General features: G+C 45.5%; 1 protein-coding gene across 1 annotated transcript in view; it reads right to left on the bottom strand.

Moving 5' to 3' along the window:
* Nucleotides 1–1,954: 1,954 nt before the first annotated feature.
* Nucleotides 1,955–25,607, bottom strand: part of LOC138491540 (galactose-3-O-sulfotransferase 2-like) — a 470,736-nt gene continuing 447,083 nt past the window's right edge. Inside the window, exon 5 of the mRNA XM_069618091.1 lies at nucleotides 1,955–7,912. Within this exon, the coding sequence (XP_069474192.1) occupies nucleotides 7,133–7,912 (780 nt within the window). The 3' untranslated portion in view covers nucleotides 1,955–7,132. The remainder of the gene's footprint in view (nucleotides 7,913–25,607) is intronic.

Genomic DNA, 25,607 nt, shown 5'->3' with positions numbered 1-25,607 from the left:
TCGAGATTCCAAGTCCTTGTTCTTCTTCTCTACCTGAAAGGACTCGGTTGGAGAGAGCGGTGACCTCGGAGCGCAGGGCTCCCAGTGCATCCTCTGCGGAACCGACCCTTGTCTCGACTTCTGACACCCGGCTGTCAGTCCGCTCGATGTGGGCCTTAATGGAGAATATAGTACCGTTCATGTCATCCAGTTTTGAGTGGAGTGCGGTGAAGCCCTCGCGAATGAAGTCCATCATATTTTGGGATTCCGGTACTGCGTCGGGTGGAGGTGCAGCTGGGGTCTGCTCAAAGGTCTCCTCTGATGATCTCGACGCAGCCTTAGCAAACATGTTGATGGAGCTCTGTTTCCTCGCCCCTCCCTTGGTCATCCTGGCGATGTTGGAGGTCGAGTGGGGAGAAGGGGGGAGCCCAGGCCCTGCACCACTTGAGGCAGAGTGCAAAGTGTGGCACGAGACAGGGAGTAATGCAGGGGGAGCCGTGGCTGTGAATCCGTGTAGATGTGATGTTGCGGCCACCAGCGCAGGCCACGAGGTCTCAGCCAGCCCAGAGAGGCGCGAGAAGAAACGAGAGAAGACCTCGGGGGTAGTAGATCCCAGGGTTGGGGGCGATGACGCCCAGCGAACAATGTGAGAGCCCAGATCCAGATATGGGTGATCGAGTACGATGAATGATGGGGGGGCGCCTCCCAGTGCAATGCCCACAGGGTAGAAAGGCCGCAGCCTCGAGCACAGTGATGGAAGATAGGGCAGGCAGCCGGTGAGCTAAAGGTCCTGGGCGATGTAGTGACGGCAAGATCACTGCGGCCCCCTCCGACCACAGGAGACCCCAAGGAAGGAGACACCCGCAGCCCGCAATGACCAGTGGAGCGGGGGGATGAGAGAGACTCCGGGGGGGGCACCAGGACAAATGCAGGCCGGGAGGCGCCAGGTCCGGGGCAACACCAACCGCTAATGGGCCCAGACGCCGGCGGGTAATCTGCAGCCCCGTGTATGGAGGGGGCGAGGCAATGCTGCTGCCCAGGAAAAGTCCGCGGGGGCCTTCCAGACCCACGTACCTGGTGGCCACAAGAATCCGGTGCACCGCGTGTGTCTCCCGGGTGCCGGAGTCCCACTGTCGGCAGGGGGGGAGCCCCGGCGAGGTCCAGCAGGCGAAGAAAGGGGCCCGGGCAGCTCCGATGCAGGGCGGGCGTCCCCCCGAGTGTGCCCCGGGTCGCGGCTGGTCGAGCCGGCGGTGAGCGGGCTCAGGATGCACCTCGGCCGCCTCCAATCGCACCACCAGACAGGGGGCGGCGGACTGCCACCCGGCAGCGCGCATCCACCGAGGCGAGGGCACAACGCCGGCCCCCGGGCACGTCCGTCCGCTCCGCCAGAGGATGAGTTTTGGCGCGGGAGCACTGCAGTCAGGTGGGGGGATGGTGCGGCGGCGTCCAGGAATCACGCTCCGGAGCTCCGATTTTTGACGGGATTCGACCCGCTGGGTCCCTGGGGTAGCTGCTCCAGAAACGCATAAGCCGGGATCGGCTATCAGGTGTTTAAGAGTGCCGATTCAGGATCTCGTGATCTGCCGGCTCCGGAGCTCGAGCCTCAGGCGGCCATCTTGTTCGGCGCTCAACAGCGCCCCCCTATGTCAGTGTAAATCTAAGAATTGTGTATGTAAGCCAGTGCTATGTGTAGTGATCTGGGTCAGTCTGTCAATTTGGGTAGTTAAGGACAGTGGGCGTCATTACAAGTTTGCCGGTGTTAGGCAGAATCACATCCAGTACCCTTTGGGAACACTACATGCAATTAAGACTACAAGTGTCAGTACAATTTCACCTTTGGTACAAGCCAGTACTACACAGTTATGTGATAGTAGTGGATGAGCAGCCAGACTTATCTCAAGAGTTGAGTGAGCAGTAGAACAAATTACACAAATGACCAACTAATACAGTGATTCAAATATACACTTACTCAAGGTTTCTTGGTAAAAGAATATACATTTATTTACACAGTCAGTTAGAAAACATTACACTAGTAAGTGCAGCTCAATATCACACACTAATACACTACAAAACACCACCAATATGTTACTAAACTAGTTCAGCTACCCTGAAGTGGGAGCAAAATGGCACTTCAGTTACTTAAAAAGGGGATAAAAAGACAAGGTTATAAGAAAGGCAGCCCAAATACATTCATAGGCAGGGCAAAGGGTTTCAGTTAACTACAACCAGCAATTCTTCTCAATAGGCCTGGGCCAAAGTCAATGGTTCAGAGTCTTGTATAGGATAGCACAGTTCTGGTAGATAACGGTTAAGTCTTTGCCACAGAGTTTAGAAGAATTTGGCTAGGGGAAAAGTTTGACGAATGTTTAGAGAAGGACAAGCCTTCGAAGTTGAGAAAGTTTCCACAAACTTTCTCGATGGCCGAAGAGATTTCCGGACCGCGTTTGCACAGTACCTTGTTAGTGAAGAAGAGCTGTAGCTGAGGCAATTGTTCCTGGCAGTTTGAGCAGATCTCGCTGTCCTGAGCTTCAGTCGTGGGGACAAGAAGGAGGACGTCGGGAGGTTCCTGCACTGCCCAGGGATGAGGCCAAAAGCTTTTAGCAAGATGTCGGTTTAAGGTGTGAGTGCCTTAAAGTCCACAAGCTGGTTTCCTTCCCTCTGGCTATCCGGTTTTCAACAGCACTCTGTAGAAAATCTGACCAGATGGGGACGGTGTCCAGGTGGCTTGCGAGTTGGTTGTTCCCACCAAACTCAAGGGAAGAAGGTAACCTTGAAGGGCTTCTCTGTTGATGGAGTTTCAGGCAATTCGGACCTACAGCAAGGCTTCACCGGTCGTCCAGGAGTTGCAGCAGTCCTCTTCCTTCAGCTTGTCTTTGGTTCTTTCGTTCCATTGGTCGACTCTGCTTTCCAAGTCCTAGAGACCTGCTTTTAAACAGTGTTCCCCCATTCATTGCAACCTGGCTGTCACTCACACAGCAGGGTGGTTGTCCTTGCCGGACAGCCAGCCGGCCAGTCACGCCAGAGTGCATTCAGGTCTCCTAGGAGATGAAGCACAGGGAGTTTCGGGCAAGTCCCTCACATCCTGTCCACCCCAGACACCCTGGCACCAGAGGAGGGCTTCAGCACTGAAGCCTGCCAAAGGCCAATGAACAAAGGGGCCAAACCTTCTTTGCCGCACAGAGACAAACACAAGAAGGCAACCCCTCCAGATAGTGAAGATAGTGTGTGCTGGGTCAGTACATTTAAAGAGACTAGTAAAGTCAATTTAACTTTACATGCTCTGGGAGACGGTAGTCAGTCCCAGAGAAGGTATTTAAACCTTGGGAAGTCTGAAAGCCATCCCTGTGCCACTGCACTGAAGGTGCTGTGTGACACACAGAAAAAGATGATGCCTCTGGAGTTGTTTTAAAAACTCCATAACAAAAGAACACAAAAGTAAAACACATTGAAAATTAAAAGTTCAAAGCCCCAAAATATAGCAAAAGAGCTGGAGGGCTCTAAGGTAGAGAGAATTTAGCACTTGGGTGAGAAATCTCCCTAAGAGCCGGTCCGGGAACTACGGTACCGGTAAGCTTTCCGGTACTGTAGTTCCCGGACCGGCAAACTACAAGTTGTGCTTGCGGGTGCCTTTCTACCCTCCAGGCCTGACTTGGTGGGCAGAGCGGCACCCGCGGGCACAGTACGTCTGATGCACCGGCACCATTCTGAATGGTGTTGGCGCATCCGACCTCCACATTCCCATTGAGCCCTGTTGGGCTCAATGGAAATGGGGAGCATTTTCTTCAGGAGCCCGCGAATGGCCAAATACTGGGTCTAGGGGGCCGGAATGCCCCGGTAATTGCTCATTTGCGGGCGCCGGAAATTTTTTCAGAGGTTTGGCGGCAGCCTGCGTTTTTACCGGCAAGGCTACCGGCAAACTTATAATGAGGCCCAGTGTGTCTTTGTGTTGTGGCCCTCTCTCTGTACAGGAGATCTGTGTCTTGCCTGAGAAGATATGGGCGAACATAGAACTACATGTATACCTGAGAAAGTCATGTAATATTTGGTTAAGAATGTTAGGACAATTCAGGCCAAGTTTGAGTCTCATGAGGAATTGTCTTCAGAGGCACTACGAGATTTGGCTTTTGTACGGGAGGGCGAGTTCTCTGTCCTTGCTGAGGCTAGGAGGAAAAACAAGAGACAACCAGGTCAGGAATTTTGAGTACAAACTGGGGGTAGGTAAGAAGGAGTCCATACTGGGTGTGAAAGAAGTATTTGGAGACAGCAAAGGGACTCAATGGGTAAGTCTGAGAAATCTGGGAAACAGTGGCTGTTCACTCTAGTGGGAAGGACGAGCGAACATAGAGATGAGAGTAGGAGATGATCAAAGTGAGGAATTGAAGGGCTCACTAAGACACAGGAAGAGGCAGCACCAGCATTAGCGGAAGCGTTCACTATGCGCCTAGTAAGAGTTGGGTATGCAGTAGGGAGAAGGATTGAGGAGTTATGGAGAGGAAATGCTTGGCTTGTAGGGTGGCGTGGTGAGCAGACTCTAAAGAAAGCAGGGCTATTCAGCACAATATAAATACTAGTCAATATATGTAGGTGAAAATATGTGCATTGTGAATCAGTGTATATCTATAGCATCTCCGACAAAAACAGTATATCTGTGTTAAATTGTGTGGGATCCCGCGGGATCAATTACCAGTTCTACAAATACCATGGGAGGTCACCACGTTCAAATATCTCGGGATAGACATTTACCATACGGGGGAGGCAGAGCACCAACATTATACTGAGAAAGCTGTCAGGAGTATCGAAATTAGAATGAAATTCTGGGGAAAGCTGCCCTTGGCGATGATGGGAAGAGGGGCAATGCTGAAAATGGTAGTGCTGCCGAGACTGTTGCATTATTTCGGGAACATACCATATCTGATACCGAGGTGTTTTTTTGATAGGATACATAGCATATGTAGGGAATTTCTCTAGCACGGGACGAGGAACAGAATTGCCCTTTGGAAGTTACAAAATTCGTATGATAAGGGGGAATAAAACTGCCAAACTATGAGATCTACTATTTAGCGAGCCAACTACAATATGCGGCAAAGTGGCTATCAGAAGATCCAACCTCAGAATCTAGGTTGCTTAGGCAGGAATGTGGCCCATTCTTTCTGAAAGAAATGATATGTTTGCCCAAATCAGATATGAAGGAGCGCTCAGAGATGATGACACTAGGATGGAAGATATGGCATAGGGCGTGTCAAATAATGGAGAACCCAGCCATGTGCTCCCCGCAAGTGCCACTTGTCGCATTGACGGGAAATGAAGGCCAATTAAGGAAGACGATCAGGAAGCACTGGGAAGGTAGGGATAGCAACATTGGGAGACATATAGCAAGAGGGGAGGATAAAAGAATTTGGGACACTGGTGGAGGAAACGGGGTTACATACAGGACAATATATCACATCATAGGATGGTGCGGCGCATCCAAGAGACATGGTCCGAAATAGTATTAGAGGAGCAACCGGACCCCGCCATAGAAATGATATATGATATGGCAGAAGGAGGGCACGAGATTTCCAGGATATATGAGCTGGTGATGTCCAAAGTGGGGAAGGAAGTGGTACAACTGAGACAGGACTGGGAAGAAGAAGTGGGTGAGTGATGGGATGTGGGAGTGGGCCCAAGGGTACCATAAGAAAGTGTCAAGGAATGCAAGACTACAACAGATACAACTGTATATAACCCACAGGGCATATATGACACCCCAGAGGATAGCTAAATTCAACAACGCAGAACGACAAACATGCCCTAAATGCGGTGAGGAAAACGTTGGGATGCCGCATATGTTCTGGGCATGCCCAGAAATTGGGGAATTTTGGGGAGAAGTAGCCCACAAATTAGAAGAAAAAGGGATTAAGATAATCATTGAAATAGCATGGGCATGTCTGGTAGGGGGCTTCCCAGATCACGTAAACTTAAAGATGTAAGTAAAGTAAAAGATTTGGCATATATACTTGCGAAGCGTTGAATTGCTATGGAATGGAAGGCAAGCCATAGACCAAGGATAGAAATATGGTGGAAAGACCTTCAGAAATGGGCAGAAGCTGAAACTGCAGTATGGCAGGAAGCTAGTAACACTGGAGGGGAGGAAGAAGCAGAAACCCTGACATCCTGGAAACATTTAATAACCACACTGTTTGGGCCCACTCAGAACTGGTCGAGCGACCAGGACCCAGAAGAGAACACAGTAGAGGGAACCTTGCTGCAAGATGAAGAAGCAGATCGTGAAGTAGTGTAGGCTTGGTTGGGGGGAGGGAACGGGAGACGCAGTAAACATTGTTTGAGTTGCACAAAAATGTTTAATATTGTAATATGTACTGCAAGTTTGGTTGTTGGTTGTTTGTTTGAAATAAAATTAATAAAATTACATTAAAAAAATCTATGTTAAATTGTGTTAGCAGTGAACAGAACATTAACACAAATCATAAAATCACAAGAGTATGTCTGCCCTCCCGAGGAACTTACGAAAGGGGGCAACCAATAGAAGAGACAAAGTGTAGGGGATGGCCGAAGGACTGAGGATGAGGGGCATATTTTCTCAACATGTGTTGAGCTAATATAGCTGAGGAGCTAACCTGAAGACCTCAAGTAGATTTCAGCAGCAGGGATAACTAGAAAAGAAATGTGTACATACTGTCCTGATAAATATATTAAAAAAGATAGTAAGTGAATTCTGCAAAAGTATGCACAGAAAAGAAGGCATATGGGAATTTAAGACTCTGGCGCTTTGTGGGCACAGGAAACTATTAAATGAGATCCAGGAAGATAGAATCAATAGCTACATATAAAAATGTAATATTACAGTCTTGATATCAAACTTGATAATCATAAGACGTGTGTAGTGTTCAACAACACATTGAAAAGACGTGCTTGGTGTGGACGTTTTGACCAGAGGGAACAGGGACCACCATTGTCTCTGCTTTGGCTGTAGGTGGAAGTGCAGCCATGTTCTTTGCTAATGTTTCTCATGGACGTGCAACTATTCTTCTAGGTCTCTGAATATAGGGGTAGACAGATCCTTAAAAAGTGACCCTTCTAGAGGAGGTGGCACGTTCTCCGCTTGGTCGAATGACACAGGTAGGGTAGCAGTGGTAAAGATATATTTAACTGTTTATCTTGGAAACTGATATTTGAGCATAAGGGTGCGGTAATGATGCTCTGGGATCACCATTCTGTGGCACACTTTATAGAGGTCACTCTCCAGTCCTTGCCTAAGGTTGTAGCCAAGTATATGTGCCACCCCAGCCTGGGCAGGCATGAGTTTGGGGTCTTTAATCTGTTTTTTTCTTATTGCCTCCCCTTCCTGAAGACATTGATCCCTGAATTCTTCCTGTTTGGATCTTAGGAGTTTAAGTTCCTTTTCCAGATTTTCTTCTCCAATTGTCTCATGGATCCTTCTCCAGAAGGTCCTGTTGAAATGCTGGTAAAGCTTCCAGTCCAATGAGCACCATTCCTTTGCCTTCTCCTTGCTCTTTTCAGACAAATCCTGGATGCTGTCCTTGCTTCTCGAGTTCAGCTTGAAACTGACCACGTCTTCCATGTCCCAGCACAAAGTGTTCTTCAAGAGCACCATGGACTCATCAAAGTATTCAGCAATAAGCACCAGCTGGAACCTCTGCTCTATCTCTCTCAGGACGGACTGTATGTATGAGTCTGTGTCCTCTGCATTGTTGTCATAACCAAAGTCATACCACATGGTGTTCTTGACGAGCATATGATAAGGTTCGTTGGGGTTGTAAAAGCTCTGAGGAGATGCCAGAAATTCCTCGAGTGTCTTGCTCTTTTGAAAGGATGGTAGAAAACGAAAATAAGAGTAGGAGGATTCCAAAAGTGAGACAGGATTCCGTAGGATGGACAGATAGATAGTGGTGTTTGGAACCACCTTTTGAACCTATAATTGCAAAAAATACAAACAGTGTTAGGAATGGTAATTTTATGAAAATGCATTCTGTTGACAATCAGTGCTGGGCATAGATTTTGGCAATTGAATGGTGTGACCTTGCTTTATTAAGGACCCATAACTCTCATGCATATATTTTGCAACTGCATGAACAATGTATGGAACGGACCACACTCTCCCACAGCCCTCCTTTACCAATGCCATCTTGTTTACTCTTCCCTCTAGTTACTGTATGTCCCTACTGCCAAAACACACCCATCGCCATCTAATGCTTTGCACATTGATCATTCATTGAAAATACACATTGAAAGTAATTATAAATGCCTGTAGCAGTGCAAAAATCAAGATGAAGAATGTGAAGAATGAAAATTGACAGATAAAGTACACAGGTGGGGCCTGGAGTTCAGGATTAACTAAAGCTATCATTATAACTACATACAATGCCACATATTTTGCTGAAGGACAATCCCCAATGAAGAGATCCTATGCACAATAACGTAAACCTGGGGTAAGATTATATCTCACCACATAAACTAACCTGTTGACACATTAAAACAGGGTCTAATGGCAGTGTTATTTAGCACAATTTATAATTTGGTATCCAGCGAACTAGATTATTTTTGGTGTCTTTACTGCTGCACTAGTCATTGTTCCCCACTGTATCCTGATCCATAGATTAGGTGTTGCTGAATTGCTGCGTGAAGCTAATAGTGGCATTACTGTTTGCTGTTGATGATGGGTCTGCACCTTTTGGCACTCCAGATGTGTTAGACTACGGCTGCCATAAGCCTTTTAAATGGATTGTGTCCTCCCACGTATTCCTCATCTTTGATATAAGATATCCAGCTGCAGCTGCTTCAGAATTTGTTTTCCGGCAGAGGGTGCTGTGCGTTGATGCATGCAGTCGACTTGATGTCTCTTGAGGGCCTCTGTCTCGAGGATAATGTCATTGAAGGCATAAAGAGCACGTGCAGCACCCGTTGGCTTCAGTTCCGTTTTTCTGCGTAAGCTATCACTTTGAAAAACTACAGTGCACTCCCATTGTTCTTCACGATAATGTCTTCTTCCTCAAAACCTACTACCCACGAAGACTGGGTTCAAGAGGCATCAAGATTGTGATTCTAAGATGTCATTAACTGACCCACACCGAGTTTGTCTGTGGTGTCTCGGGGTGGAGCATAAGACATCGGCCTGCTCCAAGTGCCAGTCAATGACCGGAAAGGCTTTGAAGGACCGAAAGAGGAAATTGGTGGTAGGTAAGACTGCAAAAAAATCCGCATTGACTACCTGACTACAAGAAACCTTCGTCCGATGAGCCGGTGGGTGACTCTCCTTGAAGGAAGAAGGTTAAAAGATCAAGATTGAGGAGTGGCTCCCACCACTCCTCATCGTTGTCAAGGAAGTCAAAAAAGAGGCACCACAGGTCGCACCACAGGTCGCCCTCTTTGACTTCGTCGTCAGACACCTCCCCTGAGAGGGTATCTTGTCCCACGAAAAGCTCCACACCTGCCGAATGGGAAGCATTTAGATCAGAAATGCAAACAAAAAATCCAAAAACAAAAACCCTTGGGAAGCCATGCTCCTACCGCGTCTTCCAAAGAAGCCGGTAAGGAAAGGGCTTGGGCCAAATCCTGCGTGCCCTTCAGCTTGGGATGAAGACCAGAGCCTCATTGTGAGCCGTCAAGGCCTCGATATGATGACAAGTCATCGAAGGATCATTCGAGCCTTAAGTCCAAACACAGGTCAAGGTTGTCGACAACATCAACGCCATTAATGCTAGCTGTGCCCTCGACACCAGCTAATCCCTCGACATCAGCAGCACCATCGATGCCAGTTGCACCATCGATGCCAGTTGCTGCATCGATTCTAGCCAAGTCCTCAACACCAGTTGCGCCCTCGATGCCAGCTGTACTGTCGACGTTAACCGCGCCCTCTAAACAAATGGCGCCATCAAAGCCGAAAAAGATTTCGACGACACCTTGAGCGTCGAGTTCACAATTTATTAAGCCGTCAATGCCTATCCCAGACAATACCTACATTCCTTTGCCAAGGAAAGATTTTTTCAAATCTCTCACCTCAATTTATGAGAAAAATGAGCCATCAGAATGATGCACCTTTTAGTCTTCAATTTGGTACACCAAATGTGCCAGAGAGCTTTATTTCCGAAGAGTCGACATTGAAAGATCTTTATGATAATCTACAAACTGCCAGTGGGGTAGACACCTCACCAGAACTGGATTTTGGTAGACCTGAAGCTAGTCAGCATGCAGATGCTTCATATAGACAGCAAATGTCTAAAGTTGTAGCCTATATGGGGTGGAGTAGGCCTACCTCCCTTTTGAACAGAATGATCTGACGGACATCCTGGATAAGGGTCCGCAAATGGATTCTATTTTAGCATTTCATGTTGCTCTCCAAAAAAGGGTGGCAGCAAATTGGGAGACTAATCCAGCAGTAAACAAGAATCTGACCAAAAAATACTGCCCTTCCAGTAGTGACCCTGACTACCTTTCTAAACTCCCCACACCAGAGAGTCTGGTGGTACAGGCAGCTACCGCAACTTCCAAGCAGGCAGCTTATCCAACTATCCCTCCAGATAGGGATGACAAGAGAGTAGATGGATGGGCAAGAAATGCATTTTCTGCAGAGAACCTGGCTTTTAAATCAGCCAACTCCACATGTGCCCTAGCAAAATTCTCATTCACTCTATGGGACTTTATTTCCATGGCGGCAGAGCACATTCCCGAGGGGAGGGAAAGAGACAGGTTCTTGGCTATTGTTAGAGACGGCAAAGAAGCCATGTGTGAGTCTTTTCAATCGGGTCAGGAGTCTGCTGGCAGCATCAGAAGAGCCATGGTAACTAGCACAGTAATACACAGATTTGCATTGTTGAGGAAGTCAGGATTTGTGCTAGAGACTTCTCACCATGCCTTTTGATAGGTTCTCACCTTTTTGGCAACAAGGCGGACGAAAGTCTTGAAAAGTTGCAGACCTCGAAGGCGGCAGCCAAAGCCCTAGGTGCCGCTATTAGGCAGCCTCAGCCTTTTCACCCCAGTGGATAACCTTAGAGAGGTATATCTTTTCGCTACTACTCCTCAGTTGGAAGAGCAAGAGGAATGGCTGGTTAAAGAGGACAAAGAAGATTCTCTCGTGGTGGACGAGTGAGAGGTGCAAAGCCCGCTCAAGCAGGGGCATCCTTCTCAACAGCCACTGCATCAGCCACCTTAAAACCTCTCTGAGGTCTTGAGTCACAAAACATCAGTGGGAGGCAGACTTTCTCAGCATCTGAAAGAATTGCGAGACATTACTTTGGATGCTTAGGCATTGGAAACCATAGGCCGCGGTTACTGCCTTCCTTTCATTCAAAGACCTCAGAACCATCCACCGGGGAGCCACTCTTTGAGGGTTCCAGATTTGCTCCCTGCTAGAGAAAGGCGCTATAGAATAGTGGAGAGGAACAAGGGATGGTGCTCTCCATATTTCCTAATACCCAAGAAGGATGGAGGACTGACACCCACCTTGGACTTGAGGGACTTGAACAAGTTCCTCAGGAAGGACACGTTAAAGGTGGTCACACTTTCTCAGATCCTTCAGGCCCTCCAAATCCAGGATTGAATGGTGTAATTGGACCTTCAGGGTGCTTATTTTCATGTGCCAATCCATCTCAAGGACAGAAAATACATGAGGTTCTCAGTTGGCGGTTCTCATTATCAGTTTTGAGTTCTGCCATTCGGGCTAACCTCCGCCCCAAAGGTTTTCACCAAACCGATGGCGGTGGTGGCAGCGAGTCTCAGGAGAGTGGGGATTCATGGCTACCCCTACCTGGATGTTTGGCTGATCAGGGCGTGTTCTGCTGAACAAGTCCTGGATCATCTCAACATCACCTGCCACTCTCTTCACAGACTAGGCTTCTCCCTCAATTACAAGAAGTCCCATTTGACACCTTCTCAAAAGCTCCAGTTCATCTGAGCTGTACTGGGTACATCCTTGGGAAAGAGCTTGCCACCCGAGGTGAAGGTTCAAGACATTCTACAGATGGTCTCCAAATTTCAAAGTGTCCAGCGTCTCCCGGTCTTTGATTTTTTGAGGGTGCTCGGCCTCAGGGCATACAGCATTTATCTGTTGCCAAAGGCTCGCCTGAGAATGACATCAATTCAATGGGCCTTCAGGACCCAATGGTCCCAGTTCTCAATAAACATGTCAGACCTACTTCAGGTTCCAAGCAGCGTTGCACGGGATCTCCTGTGGTGGACCTGCAAGGACACCATTCTGACGGGAGAACTCTTTTGGCAACCATGGCCAGAGATAACAGTAGTGATGCCCGCCTCACTCACAGGGTGGGGAGCGCACACCAACGATCTGACAATCATCGGTCATTGGTCTCCATCGGAGTCCAATCTACATATCAATCATTTGGAGCTGAGGGCCTCTGTACGGGGAAAGAATGTCCTGATAATAACAGACAATACAGTGGCCATGTACTACCTCAACTTAACTATTGCAGCCACACTTTAGCTCACCTAATGGTCTGTGTTTGTTCTCACAGAGGGGCGCCTATCGACTCATTTTTGATTGTTTAAGTGACTTAGGTTTAGTCACCCTACGTTTCCTAGGGTCATCCAGACGTGGACCCCTTGCTCACTGTGCTCATAGAGGCACAGCTCCACCTAACTGATGAGGCCCAACAAGGCTGAAACACGTGTATGGGGTTGCTGCTGGTACTCTTGTTCAGAAGGGAATTACCATAGCATTTCGGTGCTGGACTGCCCATGTGGGCTGGACAAAGACTGATATGCAAATGGCTATTTCCCATCTCTGAAAGATACAGTGAGCTAAAGTGTGGCTGTGGAATCTTGAGTGGGTACCTTCCTAAAGAACAGGTCAATGGGCCATTTCGTTCTCGCAGAGGGGCGACTATGGACTATTTTTTTTTATTGTTTAAGGGACTTATGTTTAGACACTCTAAGTTACCTAGGGTCATCCAGACATCGACCCCTTGCTCACTGTGCTGAGAGGTACAGCTCCACCTCACTGAGGATGAGGAGGATATCATAGCTCCTTACAGTAGCATGTGGCTCTATGCCGCAATATGATAACTGCATTTCTTGGTTTGATCCTTTGGTAGTATTATCATTTTGATTTCTGCTTAATCAAGAATTTAGCCATTTATTCTGAGGAATTTGCCAGTGACCTGAGTCCTGCCGCTTTGTAGAAGCTATGTCTGTAGTAGAGGTTATGTGGGGGCCTGCTATCTGCCCAGAAATACAACAGCTGAAGCCTGCATTCCCCAAGGCATTAAGATACTGAGTTACACTGCAAGGGTATGACATCGATGAGATGAGGTCGAGCCTTGGAAGTTGAGGTTTGCTCAGCTGGAGGCCCCAGTTATGTAATGAAAGCTCTTCAATACATTACTGGGTTAAAGGTACTGGAAAGGCATGTCACTACTAGGGTGGAGTAGAGGCAATAATGTTCTGATGTTCCCCAGGCCAGGTCCATCTTCAGTGTGACCGGGGGTGGAACCAAGAGCACTCCCATCCAGGTTGCGGTATAGGCCTTCAGGCTGTTCTCATATTGAGGAGGATTTCTGGTACAATGGGCCATCTGCAATAAAAGAGTTGCTCCATCTCAGGCAGCTGTCATCTTGTGTCACTAACATGTTTGGGGTACACCATTGAACAGGCCAACCATCCATCTGAACTAATGTGCTGCAGGACTTGAAGTAGAAGGGGCCGATCACACCGTCTGTGACTGGTGTCTCCCAGCTTGCTGTTTGCCGTTCCTCTGAGTGCTGTCACAGCGACCTGCACACCTGTGGTGAAGAATCAGGGCCAGATCTGCTGGAGACTACCAGAGTTCTGTTGTACTTTGAGTCGGGTGGGTCACCACTGCTGAGGACTCAGGCAAGTGTGACACCATGGTGCAGCCAGACCCCATACTCTCCAAGGGGTCCGGCAGGGCTTGGCCAAGAAACTCACAGAACCAAGGTGGCTAGATCCCTCACGGGGGCCATAACCCACTTCTCAGTAGTCCCCGCCATTCCAGCGCTGACTCAGGATCACTAGCCAGGCCCCCCTCAAGCACTAGACTGTGTTCCAGAAGGTCTACCTGCTCCACTGGCCCCACTAATCTGGGGCTGGCATGCTGAGAACCACTTTGTGCAAGTGAGCCACTGAGTGCCTAGAGAAGCTTCATGATGTCCGTGCCTTCCTGCTGTAAGATATGAGTAGTAGATCTGCCCACAGGAGCCAGGGGGGTAAGGTGTGGAGGGCATTGCAATAGGAGAAGGGCATTTCATTTTGTCTGTCAGGAAGCCTTGGATGCAGCGCTGCAAAAGGAGATAGTGAAGACAGCCCCCACATTGCTTTGTGCTCAGCCAATGCCCACACTTGATTTCATTTCTATTCTATTATCCTCTTAGTCTCAACAATGTCTGCCCTTTCTATTTATTCTTCAGAGCACCCATTACTTCCTTGTTCTATTTCTCTTTTCCCTCTTGGCTTTGGGCCCTTGAAATCCTATTTTCTATCGGCACGATCTGCAGCTATATGGCTGACCTGCTTTTGTGTCTAGTCTTACTTCTTATCTTGCTCAGTCTGATGATTTTTCGGCACACTCACAGCAGATTTGGCTGCGTCTACTTTTACCTCTGATTTCCACTCAACTCATGATGTTCTTTACCCTGCTAAACCTTGTTCTCCCAGCCCAACTCTGACTTACTCCTCATCTTCGTTCTCATTGTTGCTCTTGTCTCTGCACCGAACAATGCTGGCAAAAAAAAAAAAAATGCCCTACTGACTTTGGAACTCCATTCCTACTGACTTTGGAACTCTATTCATACTTCAGTCTTTCTATGATATTTCGTTACTTCTAGTGAAAACACCAGGGCCTCATAATGATCCGGGCGGTAAGGGATTACCAGTACCGGTAAGGGCACTGGTGCCGGTAATCCCTTACCGCCCAGTTACGAGGTCCCTTTGCGGGTCCCTACCATAACAACTGGTTTTACCAGCAGTTAAGGAAGGGACCCGCAAAGGGACCTTGGAGGTAATTACGGTAGCGCAATTTGCGGTGCCGTAATTACCGCCTTCCCTATTCCCATTGAGCCCTATGGGGGCAAGAATGGGAATGGGGAAGGGCCAATGGTGAATGGGGAATTACCGCCCGCCAACCTTGGAATGGGGCGGTAATTCCGCCATTCACCATGGCGGAATCCGGCGTCAACCATGGCGCTAATAGCGCCATGGTTAACGCCTGGGTCGTAATGAGGCCCAATATGTTAATCTTTTTCTTAGTCCTTCATCTCATCCAAGCTGACTATTTCGGCTACTTAGTCATCTTCTTTCTCTAACTTCACCTGATCCCTCCCTATCTTTTTCTCTTTCCCCCGCTGACTTTGCAACATATTTGACTGCTTCAACCCTAGAGTTGGATCTAGCTTTTCTATAGTGCCTACTTCTAGGTCTACAGCTTCTCATCACACAGAGTCAGATACTGCTGGCTACATGGCTCAAGCCCAGCCTACTGCTTCTCCTTCTGCCCCACTGCCCTCTTCTTATATTCCTAAGGTTAACTGCTGCTGCTCTCCTATTTAACTATGCTATCTAACATGTTTCTGTCAACTGCTACTTTTACTTCTGAATTACAGAATGCGTTTATTATTCCTATTCTTAAAAAGCGTTCCTTTGGTCCTTTCATTTTTTCTCCACCCTATTTACCTTCTTTCTCAGATTTCTAAGTTCCTTGAACGTGTTGTGTGTGAGTTCCTCCTAGCTTGACTATCATTCGCTTCTAGCTTTAAATCAATGTGGATTCCATCCTGTTTATTCTTCTTTTACATCTCCAATTCCTTATTCTCCATGGCCGCTATTCTAAATACTCCCCCCATATTGTCTTACTGGATAGTTCTGCTACTTTTGATACTGTTAATCATTCTATCACTTCTTCTTTGGGGTCCTCTGCTTCTGTTTTTCAGTGAGTTTGTTCCTATTGTGCTGACTGTATGTACTCTCTTACTTGAGGCCTCATCATGAGTTAGGCGGTATCCCTGCTGAGATACCACACAACTTTATTTATGTTAGTGCCAACCCGTTCAGCTGTATTACCACGGATCACGGGTTGGGCGCTAACCGTTACTCTATAACAACAAACAGGGTTAAGTTTTTGTCGAGATACAAGAGAGGGCACGGACAAGCCGTTGGTTTCCTTTGAACCGTTAATAGGATAAGACGTGGTAGCACAAAAACAACAGTTTTGTAGGAAAATATGTTTAATTCATCAGAGTTTCTAAAGCAAAGAACTGGGGGTTACAGATTCTCGAACTCAAGTGCAAGGGGTGACAAGAGAGTGGCAAATCCATTTGGGTTGGTACATAGCTGTCCAGAACTGAGGATTAGATTCTGTAGCTGTGTGGTGATGATACAACCTGGATTAGGTCAACTGTTCATATTCTGTTTCTGTGTGGATATTTTAATTATTCCCGTGGGTCACAGAGAGTCAGAAATACTTGAGGTACAACATTTGGAAATGCACAGACTAAAAAAGGGCCAAGGGGCCAAGTGGTGAGGGGAAGCTCTTCTAAAAATTGCACACTCTTTCCATCTGGGTGTGCGCAGGCACGGTTGTTATCTCACAATATCTTTTTCCTTTAAGTGGAGATATTTGATGAAGAGCTTCCCCTCACAAATTGGCCCCTTGGCCCTTTTTTAGTCTGTGCATTTCCAATTGTTGGACCTCAAGTATTTCTGACTCTCTGTGACCCACGGGAATAATTAAAATATCCACACAGGAAACGAAATATGAACAGTTGACCTAATCCAGGTCGTATCACCACCACACAGCTACAGAATCTAATCCTAAGTTCTGGACAGCTATGTACCAACCCAAATGGATTTGCCACTCTCTTGTCACCCCTTGCACTTGAGTTAGAGGATCTGTAACCCCCAGTTCTTTGCTTTAGAAACTCTGATGAATTAAACATATTTTCCTACAAAACCGTTGTTTTTGTGCTACCACGCTAACCGTTACTCCCCATTCCCCATTGGGTCCATTGACACAATGGGGAATTTTTGTCACAATTACCACACGATATTACCGCCAGAGGTAATTGCAAGGAAAATGTGCATTTTTCTGGTGTGTTTAGCCCCTGCTCTGAGCTGGGGGTAAGCATGGCAAACTCGAGATTGGGCATATGCTTAAATGCGACAGTAACACTGTTACTGCCGCATTTAAGTTCTACCGCCCAACTCATAATGAGGCCCTTGGTCTCTTCAACCCTCCTCTATGCTCCCTCTGCATTGTGGTGTTCCTCAGGGCTCTGTTCTTGCTCCTCTCCTTTCCCTTTATACTGTGCCATTACCTGCTTTTAATTCCTCCTTGATTCTCAAATATCATGTTAAGATGACAATTGTCAAATCTATTTCTCATTTCCTTCATTCTCTGAGTCTCTTTATTCTACTCTTTCTGTTTGTCTGCTGGCAATTCAGTGTTGGGTGGCTGCTAAACTCTCTTAACCTCAATATTTCCAACACTCCGGTTCTCTGCTTGCCTATGCCTTTCATTTCTCCTTCTACGCCTTTATTGCCTTTTCCACAACTCACCTTCCTCTTTCTGCTTCTGCAAGGAATCTTGGCGTTATCTTTGACCCCACTTTTTCCTTTAACTCTCATATTTCTAATTGTGTTTGGCCTTCCTATTTTCACCTATACAATGTGGGTGAAGTGTGTTTATTTCTATCATTTCATGCTACTAAAGGTATTGATTTGTAATTTGTTTCTCACTTTGCCTTTCTCCTTCTGATTCTATTTCTTCTGCTTTCACGTATCTTCATTGGCTTTCCTTTGCGTCTCATCTGGGATTCCCTTTTCTTTGTGTTGTTTTTAAATGTTCCCATGAGTTGGCCCCTCACTATCTTTCTTTTCTCATCTGTCTTTATAGCCCTGTTCACATCCTTAGATCGCAGTGTCCGTTTGTTCTCTAAACTTCTACACCTCCATTTGACAAATCCCTCCTTTTTTCCGGTACCTGAGCATTGAATAAACTGCCACTATCCATTAGGTCTTTATTTTCCCCCTCTCTCTCGTTTTCTCCCTCATAAAAAAGAACATCTTTTCCCACTGTCCTATTTTTGATTTGAAATGTATGTAAAATTTTCAATTTCATGAATTTTTGTGCCATTTTGTGTTCAGCAATTTTTCAAAAGCACTATATAAGGTAAAGTAAAATACAAATAGTGAATCTCCAGAAGTTCTTTCCTGTTGAGGAATTCATGTCGCTGAAAGGATCACAGAAAAAATGTTCATCGATTGATGTTGGGCCTAATGATTTATTAAGTGCGATGTGGATAGGCTCCCCTATATTCAGCAGAGCACCATAGGGGAGTATGTTGCCACCTATTATTGTACCGGTTGGGCCTGATGTCAGAGCATTTTCAGTATTATATCAAATAGTGCAGGATCCGAGACAGGAAAGTTTTCAATTGGCTCTGCGTAAGGGGGAGACTGATATGGGACAAGATATAGATGAGTCTACTTGGGGAATGATACAAGGTGAAATTAGAAGAATATACATCAATTACGATGGTGTTCAATCTTAATTTCAAACATCCAATGGAGAACCCTGTGAGGACCAAGCAGGAACTGCACACTCAAGACCAGGACAGGTTGTTGTTTTTCAGGTCAGACCATTTTTCTAGCTTTGCTCTTGTTTTCTCTCCCTGGCCAGTTCTCATTGTCCCTCCCTTCAGTTTTGGGCAGAGGTGCTGAGGTGCTGGCAGAGCTTGGTGCACTTTCAGTTGCAGGTGCTTTTTTTTATTTTGACTCTACTCATAGGTATATCCTCTGCTACTGTATTGCTATATTCCCTATATATTTTGTGTATATTTTGTTTCTAATATGTAGAATTTTGTTTTTCAATAGGCAGAATTATGTAAGTTGAATTTTACTTAATTTTGATATGTTGATTTATTTATTTATTTATTTATTTATTGATTATGTTTAGAATTGATATAAATCATTGGAAATGTCTAAATGATGATTTCATTAATGTTATTGTGTATATGTGTAAAGTTTCATTAAACTAAAACACATTCATAATAAATAAATGCAAAATATATATTTTGTGCATATGTCTGCATATATCATTAACGTATTGTGCTTGGCAACTTTACTCAGTAGCTCCTGGGTCTTTGTGCTATTTATCTTCACATGATATTAACCGTGACTCTGGTACTCTGCCCAACTTCCCATCTGTTCCATGTGTTTATAACGAACACATTAATAATGAAAAATAAATTTGTGAAATAAAAATAACGAAAACATGATGACATGTTATCTTTTTTAATTTGAGGGGGCCCCGCAATTCCTCTGTTTCCCTAACTTTACTGCCTCCCAACCTCCCCTACCCTTTTGTATCCCTTACCCCACCCCCATATATATACGTTTAACCCAAAATTCGAATTTATTTTCGTTATTTGTTTTTTGTTATTAAAGTGTTTTGTTACTTATATTTCGTTATAATCATTGTATACCCTTCCCATCCTATACATGACTGCATATCCCCTTTCAAATAAATCCCCTCTCACTCTCTTGTTTTCTTTCACCTCTTCTCATTTTCCTTCTCAGCTCCTTCTGACTGCACTTCAGCACCCATTATCTGCTCTCCCTCATCTATCACTGGCTTCGGATGGAAATAATACATTGACTCAATGCCACAACTGAACATGGACATGTGTGATGCCCTTTCCTCTTGAGGGTTAATTGGTTTTGAGGGACAACTTTCGGACGATCGCTAGCCATTTCACTCTGCTGTCTTTACATTTTGGAGTTTGATAAAATCTTTTCTCAAAATTGCATTTTAATATACAGGGCTCATAAATCATTGATTGATAATAGGGGGAAATACATGTTTTTAAAGAGAATCAAAGGATTTATTGATCATTTTGCTCCCCACAGTATATTTAGCTCGCACATCATGGCCAATTCCAACTATTCCTGGAGCCTAGCTGAAATTCTTGGCCTGCTCTTGCTTCTTCATATTGAGGGCCTGGATCACGTTAGGTTGGAGGATCATGAGCCATTACATACTGGTAATATTCATTACACCTGGTCCTACTCTTCCTCGTCATTGTACTTACTTTTGAGATGACCTCATCTCACCACAGAACCCTTCTTCTATGTTTATTATTGTTGTTACTCCACCTCCTCCCCTGGGAGCACATTCTCCTCCAGCCCATCTGACACTAGTTAACCAACTTGATTACTGCGCTCTACTGATAAACTGCTATTGGTTTTTCCTCTCTCCGGTTGTGTCTCCAGGGGAGACAAACGTTTTGCAGTGTATGGTCCTAGATTATGGAACAGCCTGCCATGGGAGTTGAGGAATAAGAGAGTGCTACTGGAATTCCAGAATTCCCTTAAAACCCATCTTTTTAAATAAATCCATATACTAGAGGGGGTAGAGTCGCTGATTGCTATCACACAATTGGAGTTTAAATACATAATGTGTACCCAGATACAGTTAAGTCTCTTTGGCATGCATACCAATGCCCCTATACGCCCATTTGTCTCAGTCTGTTTGTTTATTTATTGTGCATTTGTTAGGTGCTTATACAACACGTAAATTGTGTTTCAAAGCGCCCAAAGGGCTTCCGCAGCGAACATGGGACAGAATGGGATAGAAAACAATTAATACACTGAGGGATAAAGACAATCCTACTAGGCCTTGTGAGTCCTAGAGCGTGCACATGCAGGGAGAGGAGAGGGGAAGAGGGAGAGTGGGGTTAGTGCTGGGGTGGCCGTGAGTCACCAGCAGATATAAGTGCCCAATGTAGGAAGTGCAAGGGGACTTTTATCTGTATAAAATAATGGATAAGTGCAGGCCTACAGTGACGAAGGCCAGTAAGTGCAAAGGCAAATGCTGTGTGTGTTTAGGCAGAGGCTGAAGGCGATTGGGTGTGGGAGGCCAGGGCCCTGTGGACACATAAGTGCCCTGGTCACCAATCACAGCGACTGTGAGATTAGCAGAGGAGGTGAAAAGGAAAGTCTTCAGGAGCTTCCAGAATAGATCAGACTCTGTCCCTCTGTTGAGCAAAACGCTTGACACACAGAGAGTTGGTACCAGAGAAACATAAAGATCTAGAGGGAAAGTATTTAGTAAGAGCAAGTTGCAGATAGCGTGGTTCCCCATCCCCAGACAGCCTTATGGATGATGCAGAGGGGTTTGAACTTGATCCCTGCAGCAACCGGGAGCCAGTGAAGAGTTTCTGGGGCAGGAGAAATGCAGTGCCTGTGCTTGAGGCCAAGGATAAGTCTTGCTGCCCTGGTCTGGATTAGCTGGAGGGGTCATAAAGAGGATGAGGGTAGATTCAAGAGAAGGCTATTGCAGTAGTCTAGCCTAGAGAGAACCAGAGCTCTGGTAACATTGAGCTTCTGGGGAAAAGTGAGAAAAGGGAGAATTCCTTTGAGAAGGAGGAGTTGAAAGTTGGACTTCTTGGCAATGTCCTGAATGTGAGGAGAGAGAGGAGTCGAAGGTGACTCCAATGTTTCTGGCTTCAGGTGAACAAAAGGAGGACAAGCCCATGGAGGACGGCCAGAGTGAGGGGAAGAAAGAGGGAGCAGGGATCCCAATAGGAAAGATCTCAGTCTTGCTGGCATTGAGGCAGAGATCGTTGGAAATGCACCAGGACTGGCTGGCAGATAGGCAGTCTGGGATGATGGAAGATGCCAGAGGGTCAGCAGGAAGTTTAAAAATAGTTTTGTGTCATCTGCGTAACACTGGAAGTTGGGGGAGAAGTAGGCAATGAGGAAGGAGTGCCTGGGGGAGAGGTTGTAGCCCTGGGAGACCCCACAGGTGGAAAAAGAGGTAGGTGAGGAGAAGGTGCCCAGAATAACCTTGTACGAATAGTGGGTTAGGAAGAAGGTCAGCCAATTCAGTGCCCGCTCCGAGATACCCATGGTATCATGGAGCCGTTTTATGAGGATGAAATGGTTGACTCTGTCAAAGACAGAGGAGAGATCGAATAGAATGAATCCAGATTGATGGTAGTGGAGACTGCCAACATGTTCAGTGTGTGAGGTAAGCTGGGGAAAGGCCAGCTTCTCCTGGAGTTTCCCAAGAAGAGGGTGATAGAAATAGGGTGGTAGTCGGCTGGACAGGTTGGGTTTGCTGAAGGTTTTAACAGGAGGGGGTGCACAAGGGAGTGCTTGAGGGAGTAAGGGAAAGAACCAGTAGCAAAAGAGTGGTTGCAGAATTCCGCGAGTGCAGGGCAAGGGAGCCAATGTTGTTCATTGATGGTTCTGAAGGATCAAGGGGAGACCTGTTTGGATGAGACCTTTATAGCGCAGACAACTCTGGTGACCTCATCGGGTGTGGCAGGGGAGAAGGAGGAGAGAAAGGAAGAACGAGTGTGGGAGGCCATAGGGGGCAAGGGAGTATGGGAGGGACTGGGGGAGACGGTAGCAAGGGTGCTCAGGGAATGCAATGTTTTAGTGGTGAAGTGTGTGGCCAGTGCGTTGCAGAGGGCCTGCGACGGAAGAGGGGAGGAGGAGACTGCTGAAGGGTTGGCTAGTTACCTGCAGATTTTAAAGAGTTCAGCCGTGCTATTGAATGCACCAGTAAGGGAGGGAGAGGCGGGACGTAGGTACTGTGACGAGAAACAGTAGGACTATGAGTAATGAAGATCTGTCCTGAACACTGTGGTAAGTCCGAATCAGGAGATGGATAAGGTGGCATCTTGGTTTAAGGTTTCTTTATTTTGAATCGCTCAAAACCTAAACTATCTCTAAATATCTTGGCCCTTATCTGAAGACAAGAAATCTAAAAGAGTGCTTGTCAGTGTGTCTACCAAAATAACTCAAGCCCGCCATCCAGAAATGTATTCTGATCTGATACAAAGACAATACCCTAACTCTTAACAAAGGTACAACAGTGGCTGTTTGCCAAATAGTGGAATGGAGGCTGGTTTCTTGGCTCCACTGTAACATCTCTTTCTAAAAAGACAAGGAGCTCCTTACCCTGTTGCACAGTTCCAGTCAGGACCCCATGTATAGAACCCTTCTTCTTTGGGGTAGATTCTCAGTACCTGGTTAGTAACCTTTCCTTGGGATTCACAGACACTTTGTCTCAGTCTCAGGTCTACGTTCAACCTTTGAGTGCTTCCTGGTGCATACGTCCACACCAGGTATTTTCTTGGGGATGCCCAACCTGGTATCTTGCTTTACTGTCCAGTGGTGGCTGGTGAATTATGTTAACTCTAGGGGCATAAATATGTGCCACAAATAAGCGCAAGAAGGTTTGGAGGGGTTTCTGCCCGAGAATTATATTTTAAAAATGGGTTAACATGGTCCATTATACAGCACACTTTCTGGGAATAATTGTGTTAAAAGTTTTCAACAAGTTTTTATAGGGTTAGGCATGAATAAATCCAATTGACGCAAGTCATCAAGAGCATTTTCCAATGCATTTTCATGATGCCTTTTGCCACAATATATGCTAGCATAAAAAATTGTTCACAATGGCTGTCCCCGTACATTTTCATGCTCGCTGCACCTATTCATGCATGCCAGTATTGTCAAATAAGAATCTACTCATTATAAACATTTCATCACTTCTAAAATGTCTAAAATGTCCATTAATTACAGTTTTAAAATCTTCTTTTTCAATCTTATAAATGTACATTTGTAATTTCATACTTCTTTTGAATTTCCTTCCATATATCAAATGCCGGTGGACATACCATTACCGAGGTCGCCCCATGAATGGATGACCAAAATTGGTCTCCTGAGCAGTCCTCCAGGTCCATTATGAACTTTCCATATCCCTTTGCATATAAGGGCATCAAGGGTTTACTACATGTCAAAAAATGGTGGCAAGTTTCAATCTCTTCCTTACAACATCTACAAAATCTTTCTAGATAAGGGATATCTGACCATGCTCCTATGTATTCCCTTGTATGTAGAACATTCATGCCCAGGTGCAATATAAAGTGCTTAAGCTCCATATTGCTTAACTTTGTCAAGTGTGTGTCTTGAACAACCCTAACAAGATAAGTCCTGATATCTCATCTTCGTAAGTAGAGTGTCAACATTGATTACCATGTCCCAGTCCATTGCTTTCTTTTTTATTTTATTTTAATTTCAAAATTGGGATCTTGTGTTAAGATTTCCAGACCAAGTTCAGTTGGGCTACGAACCCATGTGAAGACTCTTTAAGTGACATCAAAAAACTATTTTTTCGTTGGTTATCTAAAATTTTCCTCATCAACCTAAGCAGATAGTTTGACTCACAGTTGTTGCATGCACATTTTTCAAAAAGTAGCATTCTAGCGTTCTTTGCACGCACCAAGTGTTTCTCAATGTAGTCACCCCATACTCCAAGCATAGTGCTTCCACAGGTACTGATCTCGCAACATTTATAACAGATCAGAGAATTTTACCTTCTAACCGCTCAATCCAGCATATCTGCTCCGAGTTCAACGCCGCAAAGCCATACATAATGGTAGGAATTATACTCACTCTATGTTTTTCAATTAAGCCCTCTATGTTGTTTCCCACGCAATGGCTTACGTAGTACTTGATCACTAACCACTTCTTCCAGACTTTTTCACAATAGCATTTCCCACCAGTATTTGCTGTTATGAAGAGGCCCAGATAGTTATACTCCGGTACATTGACCAAAGGTGCATTGTAAATTTGCCAAATTAATTTTTTTTGTTACCAATGTTCTTTTTACTTAGTTGCAACGTTTTTGTTTTATCTATACTGATAATCATCCCATTCTCTTCTGCATATTTTACCAGAGATCTTAAAGATCTCTGCAGCCCTATTTGAGTACGATCGAATATGATGATATCAACAACATAGGTATCTTCTCTCCATTTATACTAGGTGGGACATTTTTTGTCTGAACAAATACTGCATGCCTGCAGTGAATAAGTTATATAGAATTGGGCCAAGCATGCAGCCTTGTTTTAATCTAATGTTCGTCTTTTGAAATTTTATGCACTGCCCTGACACGTTTAACCTTATAGCTATGTATGTATTTGTTTTAGAGAAGTTAAAGGTAGCACAACAAATTTCTGTCGATACCCCAATCTGTTAATTTTTTCCAAAGGCTTTTGCTTGGCACTAAATCAAATGCCTTTGAGAAGTTCACACAACAGGCAGACAGATATGGGTTATTTTTATTCTCTTACCTCAGCCTTTAAGTATTGGACCACAGATATGTTTGTTAAGGTGTTATGGTTATTCCTAAATCCTGTCTGGTAATGGCTCAGTATATCGCTGTCTTTAGCCCATTTTGTCAGTTTACGAAGTAATACACTTGCAAAAGTGTTTTGGCTAGTGTCCATTAGGGTATTAGTCTGTAATTTTTTGGATCTTCCCTATTTTCTTTTTTTAAAATAGGCACCAGTACCGGTTTGCGCCAACTTTTAGGCAATGTCCCATTTTTTTCAATGGGTTTGAACATTAACAGTAGTATGCGTGTCCATAACTCAGGTGGCCCTTCATAACTATGTTTGGAATCCCATCTGGATCCGGCGCCTGGGAGTTCTTTAGTCTCCCTATCATGTTACATATAACTTCTTTGTCAATCTCAAAGTTTGACATACTAAATAGCTTTGTGTCCTCCATGATTTGTTTGTCTTTCTCATCCGGAGCATAATACAATTCTGCTATGTACACTAACC

Source organism: Ambystoma mexicanum, chromosome 10 (assembly GCF_040938575.1).
Source record: "Ambystoma mexicanum isolate Mex_15411 chromosome 10, UKY_AmexF1_1, whole genome shotgun sequence".
Taxonomy (NCBI): Eukaryota; Metazoa; Chordata; class Amphibia; order Caudata; family Ambystomatidae; genus Ambystoma; species Ambystoma mexicanum.
The sequence above is the reverse complement of the archived record's forward strand: the minus strand, read 5'-3'. Positions and strand labels throughout refer to the sequence as shown.